The 18,833-nt window shown below is 39.7% G+C and overlaps 2 protein-coding genes across 16 annotated transcripts in view; one reads left to right on the top strand and one right to left on the bottom strand.

Moving 5' to 3' along the window:
- KBTBD12 (kelch repeat and BTB domain containing 12) overlaps positions 1-18,833 on the top strand; it is an 81,101-nt gene that overhangs the window by 21,071 nt on the left and 41,197 nt on the right. The window contains exon 5 of one of the 14 annotated variants that reach the window (XM_073231140.1): positions 11,362-11,501. The exons of 12 other annotated variants lie outside the window; for them this stretch is intronic. In XM_073231140.1, the coding sequence (XP_073087241.1) occupies positions 11,362-11,381 (20 nt within the window). In that variant the 3' untranslated portion in view covers positions 11,382-11,501. Of the gene's footprint in view, positions 1-1,782; positions 3,435-11,361; positions 11,502-18,833 lie in introns of those variants that run through there. One more of the 14 variants, XM_073231139.1, reaches the window with a different exon arrangement.
- MGLL (monoglyceride lipase) overlaps positions 1-18,833 on the bottom strand; it is a 278,840-nt gene that overhangs the window by 230,238 nt on the left and 29,769 nt on the right. The gene's annotated exons all lie outside the window — the stretch shown is intronic.

Here is an 18,833-nt window from a genome sequence, read left to right as displayed (position 1 = left end):
CAAAAACCATGAGAGCAAGAAGGCAGTGGGAAAACATTTTTAAGATGTGGACTGTCAACCTAGGATTCTTTATCTCACAAAAATATCCTTTGGATATGGAGATTAAATAAGTGCATCCAAGGATGAAGGAAAACTAAAATGCATGAGAATACATAGCAAGGAGATCTACTTTAAAAGAATCACTAAAGGAAGCTCCTCAGACAGGGAAATAATGGCCAAAGGAAACTTGGAACATCAGGAATGAAATAAGACCAACAAAAATGGTAAACAGCTATGTAAATAGTTTAGGATATTCTCCTTCTGAGTTCTTTAGAATATGTTTGATTGAAAACAAAAATTATTACTCTTTCTGATGGGGTTTTCAATGTACAAAGATATGTAAAATTTTTATGTATGCATAAAGAGGAGAAGATAAAGGGACCTATAAGGTGGAAGTTTACAGTGGTAAAACATTGATTCTAAGGAGACTGAAATGTTGAGTATGTATTTTTTAACCCCAAGAACAACCTCTAGAAAAACTACAAAGACATATAGTCAAATTTCAATAAGTATATTAAAATGGAAAACTAAAACTTGTTCATAATCCAATAGGCAGAGAGAATAAACAGAACACAAGCAATAAAATGGCAGACCTTATTCCAGCCATAATAGTTGACCAGAACTTTCATTCCCCTCTACCCACTGTAGTTTTGTTGCCACATATTTTACGTATCCTTATTTTGTGGTCATCATTGCTGTTGTTGTTTAAACAACATTATTATTCACAAAATTGCTATTTCCAGTGCACTTCATTCCTTCCTAATCTTGTAGGCTTTAACCTTCCAACAGAGAATTTATCTTCAGTCTAAAGAATTTTCTTTAATATTCTGGTAGTACAGGTCATCAGGTAATTAATTCTCTTGGATTTTTATTGTTTGAAATTGGCTTTAAAGTTATCTATTTTTGAAGCAAATTTTTGCTAGTTATAGAATTCTAGATTGGCAGTGTATTTTTGTTTCAGCACTTTACATATGTCCATCTGTTGCATCTGCCTTTCATAGTGTTTATTTAAAAAGCAAATGTCAGTCTTATTGTGGTTCCTTTAAAGGTAATGTACCTTTTTTTCTGGCTTCCATTAAGATTTTCCTCTTCACCTTTGTTTTCAACAGTTTTACTGTGTCATGCCTAAGTGTGATTTCTTGGTTTTTATTCTGCTTGGGTCCACTGAGCATTTGGAATTTATGGAATAATGTTTTCAATAGCTTTGGGGAAATTTTCAGCCATTATCTTTTTGAATATTGCTCCCATTTTATTCTCTCCCTTCTGTCTTTTTGTGAGACTTCAGTTAGCTGTATGTTAGACCTTTAGATGTATTTCATGTGTCCCTGATGACCTTACGTGAATTCTTTTTCCATACTTTTTTCTTCCTATACTTCAGATTGAATACTTTTTACTGAGCTATCTTCAGGCTTACTTATCCTGTCTTCTACTGTGTTTAGACTACTGTTAACCTATCCTATGAGTTCTTATTGTCAAATACTATATTTTTCTGTTCTAAAATGTCCACCTTATTACTACTTCATAGAGTCCAGTTCTTTGGTGAATTTCTCCAATTTTCTCATCCCTTTTGTCTATCTTTTCCTCAATTTTCTTTTTCTTATTAATCAGTTATTTTATTTATCAGTTAATTCCAATATTTGGATAGTTCATGAGTCTGCTTCTATTGTGTTGTTTTCTTTTGTCAGTTCTTTTGCCCTGCCTATTTGCATGTCTGGTAATTTTTTATTGTATGCTGAACAACAGGAAGAAAACCAAAGAGACTGCCAACACTGTCTCCCACCAGAGAAGATTCTGCCTTTCATTGTTCAGAGAGAGGAGGGGACTGGTTGCCTCAATCAAAACAGGGATTGAGCTGCACCAGGGCTGAGCTGCAGCCTTAGTAACACTCAGGCCACCTGTGGTTAGTCCCTGTTCCTGTGGCATGGTCCTTCCAGGCTTTGGATTGACAGCTTCATGATCTCTGTGGAAGACCTCTATCCTGAAAGACTGTGGGAATTCAGTTATTCCCTTTTGATTTTTTTTAGCTTAGCTCTTTAGCCTCCCAGAACAGCTTCAAAACCTGACAATAGCTCATCTCTGGGGAAGGCTAGAGATTTTGTGTGTTTATGTGATATCGGTCCTGCATGGAAATTTGGGGCTACCCTCTTAGTCTTGCCGGGTAGGGTGACTGCATGCAAACCAGTTCAGCTGTACCTCAGGGAAGAGGGCTATTTTCCCTCAAGCCATAAAGCAAAAGCAGAAAAGGGGTCTGTGCCAAGCCTGCTTCCAGCTCCTGGCACAGTACACTGCACACAGTAGGAGTTTTCTAAAAACAGCTTTTAGGAGATTCAAGATGGTGGCATGAGAGGTGAGATGGAGAGTTCCTCCCAAAACTACAAATAGTATGAAAGTATGGTTAATTGCTACCACTAACCCTAAAACAGCAACAAGAAAGAAGGCTGAACCAGACTGCATGTAGACCTTACAAACAGAGCAGACCTCAGGAACACAGGGTAATATACGAAAGCCTTAATCTGGCAGGAACCAAGCCCTTCCCTTACCCCAGCTTACAGGTGGGGGAGGAAGAGAAATGGAGTAGGGGAGCTGGTAGAAGCCTGGAACTGCTGAACATCGAGCCCTGGAGGTCTACTTTGGGAGCAGAAACCTACACTGTGTAGTGCTCTGGACGTTGGGAAGCTCAGACAGGTGGAGTGCTTGAGAGACAGATTGCGGCCATTTGTGGAAGAGGGGATACACCCGGCTGCTCTGGGGCAAGGGAAAGGCAGGTGGTTTGAGAGGCTTGCTAGCAGCAAGAGGGCTGCTGAAGGAGTGGGGTTTGCACGGAGCTTGCTGCACAGGAGAGGGGAGAGCTGGACAAGGTTGTCTGGGTGTGCTCTGCCCAGCTGGTTGGGAACTTTGAGGAGCTTCAGGCACCCCATCCCCCTGGCTGCCTGCTCAGCTCTGAGGCTCCCCACTGTGATATGCAACCTGCTGTGCCTTCCTCCTGGCCTGCCTGCACTGGTTCGCAAACTGGCAATCACTGCACTGGTGTCAGGCCAGCCAGAAGGAGATTCAGCCTACAACAGATAGAGACGTAAAGCACAGAGGCTTACACCTGTGTGCTTGGCCCACTGACTCTGACATTTGAGACAGGCACCACAGACGGGAATCAGAAAATAGATCTTTCCTCCCCTCAGGCACCAGCTCTGCTCCCTTATGACCCCCAGCCTCACTCTAGGAGCTGAGAAGCTCCAGAGACTGGAGCTTCTGGGCACTAGAGGACACCACACAGAATTATGAAACATCAAAAGAACGTGCTTCAGACCAAAATCTCACAAACCCCAGAAAAAGGGCCTAATGAAACTGAACTCACCAATCTGCCTGAAAGAGAGTTAAAAATAAAAATCATAAACATGCTTATGGAGGTACAGAAAAATATTCGGAGAATCAGGAATGAATTTAAGTCAGAGATTCAATCATTAAAAAATTCCATGTCTGAAATGAAACATACAATGTAGGGATTTAAAAGCAGATTAAATGTAGTAGAAGAGATGGTAAATGGAATAGAAATTAGAGAAGAGGAATACAAAGAAGCTGAGGCACAAAGAGAAAAAAGAACTCTAAGAATGAAAGAATATTGAGAGAACTGTGTGACCAATCAAACGGAACAATATTCATATTAGAGGGGTACCAGAAGAAGAAGAGAGAGAAAAAGGAATAGAAAGTGTCATTGAGGAGGTACTTACTGAAAAATTCCCCAATCTGGGGAAGGAGATAGTCTCTCAGGCCATGGAGGTACACAGATCTCCCAACACAAGGGACCCAAGGAAGACAACATCAAGACATATAATAATTAAAATGGCAAAAAATCAAGGATAAAGACAGACTTTTAAAAGCCGCTAGAGAGAGAAAACAAATCACATACAAAGGAAAACCCATCAGGCTATCATCAGACTTCTCAACAGAAACCTTACAGGCCAGAAGGGAGTGGCATGATGTATTTAATGCAATGAAGCAGAAGGGCCTTGAACCAAGAATACTATACCCAGCAAGGTTATCATGAAATTTGAAGGAGGGATTAAATAATTTTCAGATAAGAAAATGTTGAGAGAATTTACCTCCCACAAACCACCTCTACAGTGCATTTTGGAGGGACTTGTATAGATGGAAGTATTCCTAAGGCTAACTAGATGTCACCCAAAGGATTGACAGAACACAGAATATGATTCGTAACATACAAAGAATGAAGGAGGAAGAAGTAGGAAAAAAAAAAAAAGAAGAACCTTTAGGTTGTGTTTGTAATGACACATGAAGTGAGTTAAATTAGACTGTTAGATAGTAAGGGAATTACCCTTGAACCTTTGGTAACCACGAATCTAAAGCCTGCAATGGGAATAAGTACATACCTGTTGATAACCACCCTAAATGTAAATGGTCTAAATGCACCAATCAAAAGACATAGAGTCACTGAATGGATTAAAAAAACAAAACCTGTCTATATGCTGCCCTCAAGAGACTCACTTCAAACCCAAAGACATACACAGACTGAAAGTAAAGGGATGGAAGAAGATATTTCATGCAACTAATAGGGAGAAAAAAGTTGGAGTTGCAGTACTTGTATCAGACAAAATAGACTTCAAAACAAAGTCACAAGAGACAAAGAAAGATATTACATAATGATAAAGGGGTCAGTCCAACAAGAGGATATAACTACTATAAATATCTATGCACCCAACACAGGATCACCTACATATGTGAAACAAATACTAACAAAATTAAAGGGGGAAATAGAATGCAATGCATTCATTTTAGGAGACTTCAACACAACACTCACTCCAAAGGACAGATCAACCAGACAGAAAATAATTAAGGACACAGAGGCACTGAACAATGTATTAGAACAGATGGACCTAACAGACATCTACAGAATACTCCATCCAAAAGCAACAGGACACACATTCTTCTCAATGGCACACAGAACATTTTCAAGAATGGATCATATCTTAGGCCACAAAAAGAGCCTCAGTAAATTTTAAAAGATTGAAATTGTACCAACCAGTTTCTCAGATGACAAAGATATGAAACTAGAGATAAATTACACAAAGAAAATGAAAAAGCCCACACACACATGGAGGCTTAATAACATGCTCCTAAATAATCAATGGATCAATGGCCAAATAAAAACAGAGAACAAGCAATATATGGAGACAAATGACAATAATAATTCAACAACACAAAATCTGTGGGATGCAGTGAAGGCCATGCTAAGAGGGAAATATATTGCAATACAGGTGTACCTCAGGAAAGAAGAACAATCCCAAATGAACAGTCTAAACTCACAATTAATGAAAGTAGAAAAAGAAGAACAAATGAGGCCCAAAGTCAGTAGAAGGAGGGACATAATAAAGATTAAAGCAGAAATAAATAAAATTGAGAAGAATAAAACAGTAGAAAGAATCAATGAAAGCAGGAGCTGGTTCTTCGAGAAAATAAACAAAATAGATAAACCCCTAGCCAGACTAATAAAAAAAAAGTGTCTACACACATAAACAGAATCAGAAATGAGAAAGGAAAAATCACCACAGACATCACAGAAATACAAAGTATTATGAGAGAATACTATGAAAAATTATATGCTAACAAACTGGAAAACCTAGAAGAAATGGACAACTTTCTAGAAAAATACAAAATTTGAATACACCAATTACTAGCAAAGAAATTGAATAGGTAATCAAAAAAACTATCTAAGAACAAAACTCCTGGACCAGATGGTTTCACTACTGAATTTTATCAAACATTTAGTAAAGACCTAATACCCATCCTCCTTAAAGTTTTTCACAAAGTAGAAGAGGACAGAATACTCCCAAACTCATTCCACAAGGCCAACATCACTCTAATACCAAAACCAGGCAAAGACACCACAAAAAAAGAAAACTACAGACCAATATCCCTGATGAACATAGATGCAAAAATACTCAACAAAATATTAGCAAACCGAATTCAAAAATACATCAAAAAGATCATCCATCATGATCAAGTGGGATTTATCCCAGGGATGCAAGGATGGTACAACATTTGAAAATCCATCAATATCATCCACCACATCAACAAAAAGAAGGACAAAAACCACATGATCATCTCCATAAATGCTGAAAAAGCATTTGACAAAATTCAACATCCATTCATGATAAAAACTCTCAACAAAATGGGTATAGAAGCAAGTACCTCAACATAATAAAGACCATATATGACAAACCCACAACCAACATTATACTTAACAGCGAGAACCTGAAAGCTTTTCCTCTAAGATTGGGAACAAGACAAGGATGCCCACTCTCCCCACTTTTATTCAACATAGTTCTGGAGGTCCTAGCCACAGCAATCAGACAACACAAAGAAATAAAAGGCATCCAGATTGGCAAGGAAGAAGTCAAATTGACCCTGTTTGCAGATGACATGATATTGTACATAAAAAACCCTAAAGAATCCACTCCAAAACTACTAGATCTGATATCTGAATTCAGCAAAGTTGCAGGATACAAATTTAATACACAGAAATCTGTTGCATTCCTATACACTAACAATGAACTAGCGGAAAGAGAAATCAGGAAAATAATTCTATTCACAATTGTATCAAAAAGAATAAAATAACTAGGAATAAACCTAACCAAGGAAGTGAAAGACCTATACCCTGAAAACTACAAGACACTCATGAGAGAAATTAAAGAAGATACCAATAAATGGAAACACATCCTGTGCTCATGGATAGGAAGAATTAATATTGCCAAAATAGCCATCTTGCCTAAAGCAATCTACAAATTCAATGCAATCCCTATCAAAATACCTGCAGCATTCTTCAATGAACTAGAACAAATAGTTCTAAAATTCATATGGAACCAAAAAGACCCCAAATAGCCAAAGCAATCCTTAGAATGAAGAATAAAGCAGGGGGAATTATGCTCCCTGACTTCAAGCTCTACTACAAAGCCACAGTAACCAAGACAATTTGGTACTGTCACAAGAACAGACCCCATAGACCAGTGGAACAGATAGAGAGTCCATATATAAACCCAAGCATATATGGTCAATTAGTATATGATAAAGGAGCCATGGATATACAATGGGGAAATGGCAGCCTCTTCAACACCTGATATTGGTAAAACTGGACAGCTACATGTAAGAGAATGAAACTGGATTGTTGTCTAACCCTGTACACAAAAGTAAACTCAAAATGGATCAAAGACCTGAATGTAAGTCATGAAACCATAAAACTCTTAGAAAAAATATAGGCAAAAATCTCTTGGACACCTTCTTGTTGCCAAGAATGTGAGCAACTTCTTCATAAACATATCTCCCCAGGCAAGGGAAACAAAAGCAAAAATGAACAAGTGGGACTATATCAAACTAAAAAACTTCTTCTGTACAGAAAGGATACCATCAGTAGAACAAAAAGACATCCTACAGTATGGGAGAATATATTCATAAATGACAGATCCGATAAAGGGCTGACATCCAAAATATATAAAGAGCTTACATACCTCAACAAACAAAAAGCAAATAATCCAATTAAAAAACAGGCACAGGATCTGAACAGACACTTCTCCAAAGAAGAAATTTAGATGGCCAACAGACACATGAAAAGATGCTCCACATCGCTAATCATCAGGGAAATACAAATTAAAACCACAATGAGATATCACCTCACACCAGTTAGGATGGCCAACATCCAAAAGACAAACAACAACAAATGCTGGCGAGGATGTGGAGAAAGGGGAACCCTCCTACACTGCTGGTGGGAATGTAAACTAGTTCAACCATTGTGGAAATCAGTATGGAGGCTCCTCAAAAAACTCAAAATAGAAATACCATTTGACCCAGGAATTCCACTCTTAGGAATTCACCCTAAGAATGCAGGAGCCCAGTTTGAAAAAAACATATGCACTCCTATGTTTATCACAGCACTATTTACAATAGCCAAGAAATGGAAGCAACCTAAGTGTCCATCAGTAGATGAATGGATAAAGAAGATGTGGTACATATACACAATGAAATATTATTCAGCCATAAGAAGAAAACAAATCCTACCATTTGCAATGGATGGAGCTAGAGGGTATTACGCTCAGTGAAATAAGCCAGGCAGAGAAAGATAGGTATCAAATGATTTCACTCATCTGTGGAGTATAACAACAAAGAAAAAACTGAAGGAACAAAACAGCAGCAGATTCACAGAACCCAAGAAAGGATTAACAGTTACCAAAGGGAAAGGGACTGGGGAGGATGGGTGGGAAGGGAGGGATGGGGGGAAAAGAGGGCATTACAATTAGCACACATAATGTAGGGGGGAGGGGACATGGGGAAGGCAGTATAGCACAGAGAAGACAAGTAATGATTCTATAGCATCTTACTATGCTGATGGACAGTGACTGTAATGGGGTATTTGGGGGTAGTTGATAATAGGGGAAGTCTAGTAACCATAATGTTCAAGTAATTGTACATTAACAATATCAAAATAAATAAAAATGGATAGATAGATAGATAGATAGATAGATAGATAGATAGATAGATAGATAGATAGATAGATAGATAGATAAAACCTGAGAATATCTCAAGAGGGAGACCTTTTAATTGTGGCAGGTTCCCTCGTTTATCTGGATTTGGTCTCCTACAAACCATGCAACTCTGGAAGATCTCTCTTTGACCATTACAAGTATTTGGCCTAGAATCCCAGATTGCCTCATTTTTAGTAGAAAATTGGCCAAAGGTTTGAGGCTCCTGTTTGCAGATCCTCTAGTTTCCAATGTGTCACACCATCCCCACACAACTCCCCAAACTCCTCTGGTTTCTCTTTCCCTCACTAGAGTCCCCCTGTCTGTGGCAAATCCAATTCTTAGCCTTGGTCCAGAATTAGCAAATAACCCCAGGGCAGAAAATGGCTCAGGAAGGCCTCTTTCCTCTTTTGAATTTTAGTTCATCTCATCTTTATTGTTTATACACCTCTCCAATATCTTGAAAAATATGATTTTTTTCAACTTACCCATCTTTTCTAGTTGCATTAGGATCATTAGTCTGCCATGACCTTCATCGTACCAACAAGTGGAATAATTGCTATACATGTGTTTTATACATTTCATTTTTTAAGACAATTCTTTTTTGTATGATACGTTTGTTTCATAATTTCGTAACAGGAAAAAAGGGAAAGAACAAAATCTCAGATTAAATACCTTGTTTAAATTTATAGTTAGTGAGTGGCATAGCAGAACCAGAATCAGTCAAAGCCTTACTTTCTACCTCTTTGTTATTCCTTCCTTACATCGAGGTTGCTGATTTTCCTCCTGCCATTCTACTAAGGCTGCTTCAGTAGCCATCCTAAGTGATTCATAGAGGCCCTTAGAAAATACCTGGTTCTGTCTTTAAGTCAGCTGAGGGTGAGGACAGTAACTCAACATATAATATAATGCAATTAGGACCTTCTCACAAAATCCAAGCTGAGAGGCAAAATGGATGAATATGTGAAGTTCGTTATGTACAAGTCTGACTGGGTCTTTAAGAAATTCTCTCTCTAGAGATTGAAGCAAGTGAGGTCTCTGCTTCTTCCTAGTACCTGCATTTTAGTCACTACATTGTTGATGTATATGCCAGATGGTTAGGCAGAGAAAGGAAAGGAGCTGAAAATCAAATTACCTAATTTTTCCCTCTGTCTTAATAAAAAAAAAAAGGTTTGCCAAGGCAATAGCTAAATTACGGCTTGGATGGAATGTCTATTTTCAATATCTATGCTTTCTTTGTTCTCTCTTAGCATGAGAATTTGAGAACAGCTTTATAGTTTGACCGGTGGGGTTTGGATAAGAATATCATGAGATTTCTTGTAATTTTGTAGTTTTTAAATTTTGTGCACTGGTATATGGACTTGATATAATAATATTTGCAATATGCATAAAAATTAAAATTACAAACCCCTTATCAGATGTATGGTTTAAAAATATTTTCTCCAGAAATTGCAAACCCCTTATCAGATGTATGGTTTGAAAATATTTATCTTCCATAGGTTGCCTTATCTGTTAGTTACTCATTTTTTTTCAGTTTGATGTGGTCCCATTTGTTTGTTTCGGTTGCCTATGCTTTTGTTGTTGTTCCCATGAAATCATTGCCAAGACCAACATCATGAAGATTTTCTACATATTCTCGGAATTTCAGTTTCAGAACTTTCATTTAAGTCTTTAATCTATTTTGAGCTGTTTTTTGTGTATTATATAAATATAAGGGACCAATTTCATTTTTCTTTTTTTGCACATGGATAAGGGTTGACAGGGATATGGAGAAATCGCACTCTGTTAATGGGAATGCAAAATAGTGCCGTCACTGTGGAAAACAGTATGGAGGTTCTTCAGAACATTAAGAATAGGAATACCATATGATCCAGCAATCGTACTTCTGAGTATTTATCCAAAAATTTGAAATTAGGATCTCAAAGAGATATTAGCACTCCCATGTTCATGAAAGCACTATTCACGATAGCCAAGATGTGGAAGCAGCCTAAGTTATCATTGGCAGATAAATGGATAAAGAAAATGTGCTATATACATACAATGTAACACTACTTGGCCTTAAAAAGGAAGGGAAGTCTGTAATATGTAGCAACATGAATGAACCTTGAGGATGTTACGCTAAGTGAAGTAGATCAGTCACAGAAAGACAAATACTGCAGGATTTCTCCTGTCTGAGCTCTCTAAAATAGTCATATTCAGAGGATCAAAGAGTAGAATGGTGGTTGCCAGGGGCTGGGGCAGGTGGAAGTGGGGAGTTACTAAATCAACAGGCATAGAGTTTCATTTAAGCAAGATGACTAAGTTAGAGAGAGCTAATGCACAACATTGTACCTGTCGTCGAAAATACAGTATTACACACTTGAAGATTTAAGATCGCAGATCTCATACTAAGTGTTCTTATCACAATAAAATAAAATTTAATTATTTAAAATGCAAATGTAAAGGGGTGTGAAGATGTACAGGGGTAGGGGAAAATACACATAGTGGGGGAAGGAAATATGGTATAGAAATGCAAATAATTTCAGTGAGGGGAATGGGAAGGAGGTTGCAAGGGCCCTGGGCTGATGGGGAGGAAGAAGTATCAAGAGGCTTATGGATGAAAACAGTTCTTATGAGCTAGATGAATGAAAACAAGCAAAGTTTGGCTGTTCAGAATTGAGGGGACAAATAATTCGGTGGAAAGTAAGCCTGTTTAAATAACAGGCGAAATTCAGTTGAATAACATTGGTGTCAGATAGACTAATAATCTCCACTGAAGAGAGATTGTATTCTCTTATACTGTAATTTGATTCAACAGATACTTACTGTGGCACATGATATGTCAGACCCCGGGCTGGAGGCTGAAGACATAGAAATGAAACACACAGTCTATGCTCAGGAGGAGCTCATGGACTAGACAAGATGTAGACAGATGAGTTGTGCATCTAATTAAGCGCACACCTGTGGGAACACAGTGGAGAGTCAACTCACCCACTGCAGGTAGGAATTAGTCAAATGAAGAAAAAAGAGAAAGATACACTTGGCACCCGGATCTGTAGAAGTTAAAGCATGGTAGAGAAAGATTAGGTTGAGTTACTTTAATGCCTTCATATCTTCATGAGTACATATTAATTTAGTCTGTTTCTCAATTAAATGTCAACTACTGATTACCATCAAGTATCTGAAATCAAAAAATTTGAATTTAGTGCCTACATAAGCACCAGAATAGCTCGTTGTTCAGAGATATTCTCATTGAGCAAATTGACTGATGATCTTATAAAGGATTGTGGGCAGGAGTTTACTTTGGATTTTGCAGTGTTGTTACAAAAGTGGGCGTCGATTGCTGTCAACCATAAATGTTTAAAAATAAACCTCATGAGCATCAAAAATTGTGCTCCTCTGTATGAGTGCTGTATGTTGGCCATTAAACTTTGTAGGACTATTTGCCCCCTGAGCTAGAAGGCCAGTGACTGTATTCCGGTAGCTCTTCCCTTCCTTCCCACTGTTCAGTTTCCATTTCTCCACTTACTGTTGTCAGCCCAGCACATAGGAGATCATACAGGCAAGCAATGATGCACACATACAGATTGTACCTACAGTTAGGCCATTCGGCCACATCCTTAACCATGTCTCCAGTTTTTCAGAATGAAATTCAAGGTCCCTGTCACAGCATTGTTATTCATCTTTTTTGTTGTTGTTTTTTGCTTTGTGCAGGGTTTGCGTTCTGGGCATTGGCTTAAAGTCTGTTAAATGGAGCACTAGGGACCCGAAAGCCCTAAGCATCGAACTCCCCTGGGGAGAGATTTAGGCATGAGGGATCATCTGGCTCATTTGGTTGATGGCCCTTGCCTTTACCTTATTAGATTTTTATAAATCTTCTGAGTTAACACCATCTGTACAAGATTTCCCAGGCATCTTCTTTACCTCAAGTAGGACATACAAAGAAAAGATCCTTCTGCCATCTCTGCAACTTATTAACACCATGCCATTTTGAGTGAGTGGCTTAATTTCTCAGGGTCTGTTTTCTTCATCCCTAAAATGAGGGTGATGATAATATATTGTCATCCCATGCAGTTGTTGAGTATCATGTCAAAGGAGGAGTACTGTGCCTGGCATATATGTAAGTGCCCTATAAGTGATAGTTATAATCATTCTCATCATCATTATTACTTGTAATAAGTAACAAGGGGCCCAGTTATGCTTTACTTCCCTTGTAGTGCTCAGCCAGATCCTTCCACTAACTGTAGCAGCCTGGAATAAGCTCCTCCTGACAGATCTCTGTGCTGGCCACATGGCCCTCTGAGGGGCCGACCTTGCGCGGGAGTCACTCTGCCCTCGTGCATTCGGGGTCAGAGGACTGTTGCTTTTCCATTCCCTCCCACTGTAAATATGCACCAGGGCCATACTGCACGTTCACACACCTGCTTCTCTGTGTGGAGTATGTACACATTTTCACATGAGGGACTCTGAAAATATTGTCCAGAATGTATTCTTCCCATAGAAACCAAAGATGAAAACATTAAACTTCTGAACACTGTGGCTAACACTGGCCCTGGAGGTTTGATGTGAGTTGTAAAGATTTTAGAATATTGGCCTCAGCTAAAATCTGTGCTAAATTTCTATGACAATATTTGTCTATGAAAATGTTATCACAGATACCATGAATATTTTGAATTTAGGTGGAAACGGCTTCTGAAATTAGGGCTCTAGCCAAGAGGCATATTAGTCAGACATTGGATAGTTTTTCTTGGAAATCTATAAATTGCCTGAATATAAAAATACATAAAAAGATATGGCTGCATTGTTTGCTTAAGTAACTCATGCAGTTACGTATGTATTTTGTCAGCTTTACAACACTGTAATTGACTCTTATGTTGAATAACTTCCTGGAAAGCATAAAATAATTCAGATAATCTATATAAGCCTTATGAGTAAATGATACCCTTTTTGAAAGCCCAGCTATTTAAAACAAGCTGATTTTCATTTCAGATTTTTTGTTGAGGGCTTTCTTGGGAACGTACCCATTTTTCTTAGGAAACACATGAAGGCACGGTGCTGTGTACCTACCGGCAGGACCTGCTGGCGCCCTCTGGAAGAGACCAAATGTCAGGTGCTGTTCGAGGCCAGGCATTTTAAGATGCTTTATTTTTTTAAGAAAAATATTTTTGTCATCTGTACTGTGAAAGCTCATTGTAAGAGATAGTTAAGCTACTTTAATCCAAAAATCTAATCTAAAATGAAAGTTTTCTACAAAGGCAGTCCCAAACCTGAGGTTAATATACCCTGTTGCCACGAGAAAATGTCAACTCCTTGTTTTCAAGGTTTTAAATTCTACTTTTATGAATAATAAAGTAGGAAATGAATTAAATGCAGACTCCTATTAGTAAAGTTTTGAGAAAGATAAAACCTGGGCTCCACCTCATTAAAACCTACTCAGGAGCTCTCATTGAGTGCCTTGGTCATAAAACACGGATTCAAATATGACAGTAGGGTTCTCGCTCTGAAAAAAGTTTTTGTGAAATACACTGGCAAGCATTTTAGATCTCATACTGTTTGTTACACCTTTGAATAAATAATATTTGCTTCTGAAATGGCAATGGATATTCATAAACACACTTTGAATTTCCATCAAGTGTTTTTTAAGAAGTCAAATTATATTTAGAAGCTGCTTCAGCCTGACAGGTCAGGTAAAATCAAAGTTGGAAAGCGAACACCAGACTCTATTTGTGGAACTGTTTAGACCTTCCGCGAACTGACCCCAGCCGGCCTTTGCAGCCCCGCCTCCTCCAGCCATTTCCCTCCCAACCCCACAAAACCTAAACTCCAGCGAGGCTGGGGGTGGGGGTGTGGACAGTTATTTCCTGAACGCCTCCTATGGAGTTTCGCTCTCCTCCTCTGTTTAGCTAACTCCTCCACATCCTTCAAGGTCCGGCGAAGAGGCCATCTCCTCTTGGTGGTGTGCGTGACCCCTGGGTCAGAGTTAATTGTACTGGCTGTCCCCAGCCTGCTGCTCTCGTCACGCTATATTCAGACCGTCCAGGGGAGGACACCCTGCCTTACTAATACCGGCGTCTCTTCAAAAAGCTGGTCAAGGGCCTGGCTTAGGTGGTACATACTTGGTGAATATCGGTTTACTGAATTGACTCCTCTCATCTCTGTCCTAATCTTATATCGTGTAAAACACACACAGAGAGAAATCATCAGAGTGACAGGTCTTGAGAATTTTTAAAGTAGGGACTTTTCTTTCCCCGTCTGGGGAACCAGCCATTAGGGAGTCTCCCTCCCAGCTAATGTCCCGGACTGTTGGCGCTGCGTCCCCCGGGAGACCACGCTGGGCCTCGCTGGCTCGCCGACACAGCAGCGCCCTCCAAGTCTGATTCCAGACGGAAGGCCCCTAGGGTGATGAGGCAGAGTGACGCCTAGAGCAGGCAGCGTTTCAAAGATCACAGCAGAGGTGAGTCATTTTATGAGATGAGAGGACCCAGGTTCGTGTGGTAAGATCTTGCCTTTTGTTTTCTTTCAATTAAATTCTAAGCATTTAATAATATATATATGTTTCTCACATTGCCTAGGTTATTTAATACAATGGCAAGTTCCTGGCCCTCACCCGTGGTTAATTCTGAGTTAGTAGGTCTGAAGTGGGATTTAGGAATCTGAATTATAGGAAGCATCCAGGGCAATTCTGGTGTGAGTGATCATAGGCCTGCACTTGGAGAAATACAGATACTGTGAGGGAAGTGAGGAGGTAATACATTAATGGAGGTATCATATGCTCGAATTATTTACTAAGCATAAATTGTATAAGCCAAGCCCTGGGATGCCTTTGAGAAGAGAAGTAGAGATGAATGAGACTACATCTGTTCCCCCAGAAAGTGCCCTGAACTCGAGTGTTCCAGGAAGATGGGGGAGGCTGTGTGGTCAGAGGACCCTGGTGTTGCAAGTTATCAGAGCAGGCTGTTAGGCATGTGCTGACCTAATTCCAAGAGAATTCTGGGCCTAGATATACATTTCTTAAGCTTCTACTGGACAAGGAAAGAAATAGGCTCTTACAATGGCCAAAGACATAAGGCTAATTTCCCAGTGCCTCCTTTTTCTAAGAGAAGACTTGGAATCTAAGGCTGAATCTAAGGATTCAGAAGTGGCTTTGAACTGGATTGAATGGCTCACCATGTTTTTGTGCTGAGTATCCATGAAATGTATTTCCAGTTAATCACATGATCTTTGAAATGCATTTTCAATAGTATCTGGAACCCTCTCTGTCACTTTCCCTCTGGCACTCTCAACAGGACGCCCAGAACTAAGTATTCTACAAGACCAAAGTTTGCCTGTGGCTCCCAAATTGCAACTTAACTATTGTAATTTTTATCATTGATATCCTAAAATTTCACAGAAAGCTGGCAGTCCCACATTTCATGTGACAATTAGTTAGAAATTGCACATTATTCAGTCAGTGTATAATTATAATGCTGTATTACATTTGGTTTTGTATTTGTCTTTGATTTCCCAATAGATTGCATCTTATGGACAAAAAGTCTTAAATTTGTTCTTCTCTGATACCTAGTACAAACATGAAATGGATATCCAAATTTTACTTGTAGATTGCTTAAAATTAACTAAAAGCTTAAAGTGTTTGTGATTCTGAAATCAGAGAATATTTGGAAGCTCTGATAGTGTGAAAGCCCCTGGTGAACTATAATCATAATGCCATCGAGAATAGGTGAGAAATATCTTAAGAGAAGGTTGTCCTGGCCTCTGATCTGCAGAAAAGCATAATGTTACAGAGCTAAAGGGTTGTGTAACTGTACATTCTAAGCTTTGATTTTATGCAAAAGAGGTAAATTGCTAAAAGTCACACCAATAGCAAGGATTCATTCAAGAAAGCAAATCTTAGGTATGAGAACAGATCATAATGTTACTTCTGAATCCTTAAGAAAACATTAAGTTATATTGATATTTTCAGTTCACTAAGGCAGAGAATAATGTGATACATGTTTTAAAACATCATAAAAGCTGAAACACAAAAATGTCGATGCGTTAAAGAGAAAAATATCAAAAAACCCTGTCATTTTGAGTAAAATGCATTATTTTCTATTAGTTTATCCTAATTCATATATACAATATTTTTTTATCACTCCCTTCCTCTACCAGTTCTTGGGTAAATATGGAAATGAGCACAAATAATCACTTTCTATAAATCATTTTGTTTATGTACAAGATAAATATGCCAAAGATTCATTATGATCTTTTTTCTTTAATAGTTATTCAACAAATGGTGTCTGGATCCTTTAGAAGAAACACACTGTGGTTAGCACCTCAGGGAATGTAATTTTATACACCTTGCCTTCAAGGACTTACATCTTGTGTGTCTGCATTTTTATGCTGTGGAATCTACTTGATTAATAGTTCTTGCAGGGCCACTTCAGAAAAGTATTAGTAGAGAGAGCCAGCCTGTATCCTGTTAGGCTGGGCCGGGGCCACGTTGGGAGAAGTTAATGACTCTCTAGGCAGGCAGACCTAGGGGAAAGATGAGCCACCAACAGACCCATACCAACAATTTCTCACAATGTCTGGGCTGAGATTCCTTAAGATAACTTTTATAATCTGTCAGGAAGTGAGTTTTCAGCTCTTTGGGCACAGGGCCTGGCATATTCTGTTCTGGAAAACCAGTCATCACTTTTTGTTTTGTCTCAAAAGTATAAGAAAAAAAGATATCTGGGATAAGGGTGAGGAGCTGACCCATTCATGTATTTGATTAAATTTTTATTTCTTGACGCTTTGCACCATGTAAAAAGCATTGGGGATACAGATGTGAATCAGATATTATTCTGCTCCCAAGTGACTTGCAAACTAATCAAATAGGGAGACACACAGAAAATAAGTAAGAGCAATATGTTTTATAGGTCAGAGGACAGGGGAAGCCCAAAGGAGGGAATGGCCAATTCTGCACAGAGAGACATGCAAGCCTTCTTGGGAAGGTGGCTTTTGAACCGAGCATTGGAAGAGAAGTAAGAGGTTATCAAATTGAGGAACACGAGGGGCCACTGCAGGCAGAGCTCAGCCTAAGCAAAGGCCTAGAGGTAACAGCCTCACCTGGCTGCAGAACTGCACGGAGCCGAGAGCCTGAAGCGCAAGGCGAGGGGGGACTCGGCAGGGAGAAGGGACAGTGGGCGATCGTAAGAGTCAGGCGAGAGCTGGGTTACCTAAGCTGGGTTACACCACTGGAGGAGGGGAAGAAATGAGAAGTGCTGGGGGGACTACCATCCACAGAACTGGGTGGCTGATGAGATAAGGAGGGTGGTGACAAGGCGGATGGAGGCCCCTGAGCCCTGTCACCTCTGACTGCAGGGACATCTATGGGTCATCCACTAAACTTGCTCCTCCCCGCCCTTCCCAGGCTCTCCCTTTGTTCTCCCTGGCTGGGCTCAGCCTCCAGAGCTGCTGGACAAACTGGTAAAGACAGTGGGGAAGAGATGAGGAGAGGAGGGGCCCAGGTCTGAGAGAACGGACGGGTAAGTCCCAGCCTTGACTTGCACATTAAAATCCACTGAGGGTTAGCAGGTGCAGAGAGGGCCTTTATAGGGCCTTAATACAAGTGAGGACTATCATCCCATGTTCTGCGGGCCCAAGACACTGCCCACCAGCACTGCTTGGCATACCCCAGAATTCTGTAGAAGGTGGGTAAGCCTGCTTTCAACCCCGTCCTGCAGGACTTCTCTCTGAAAATACCCAAGACCCAATCCGGGGTGGAGACAGAGCCCCAGGTTATTCAGAATCCTATGGGCACAGCAGTTTTGTAACTGCAGCTTATTTGGCACCCAGCACTCAGTGCCAGAACTTTCTATTCAACTCCAGTTCCAGTGGAAATGTAACATACTTCAAACACTTGACTTTCCCTCCAAAATCAAGCCAAGTCAAGCTCTAACAAAGGGACCTTGGGCTTCCCTGTCAGCTCTTTTATTTTATTTTAGTGGTAATCTGTTATGAGGAGGGAACAAAGTGCAGGCAGATTGATTGTTTTCTTAGCCTGGCAGGAAAGAGCTGGCAAAGGCCACTCAGGGTTAGCAGGTGCAGAGAGGGCCTTTATAGGGCCTTAATACAAGTGAGGACTATCGTCCCATGTTCTGCAGGCCCAAGACACTGCCCACCAGCACTGCTTGGCATACCCCAGAATTCTGTAGAAGGTGGGTAAGCCTGCTTTCAACCCCGTCCTGCAGGACTTCTCTCTGAAAATACCCAAGACCCCTGTGTTAGACTAAGAAAGGGACAAGGAGCTAGGTCCATGGTTTCTAG

The sequence above is a fragment of the Manis javanica genome, chromosome 3 (genome assembly GCF_040802235.1).
Source record: "Manis javanica isolate MJ-LG chromosome 3, MJ_LKY, whole genome shotgun sequence".
Lineage (NCBI taxonomy): Eukaryota > Metazoa > Chordata > Mammalia > Pholidota > Manidae > Manis > Manis javanica.
The sequence above is the reverse complement of the archived record's forward strand: the minus strand, read 5'-3'. Positions and strand labels throughout refer to the sequence as shown.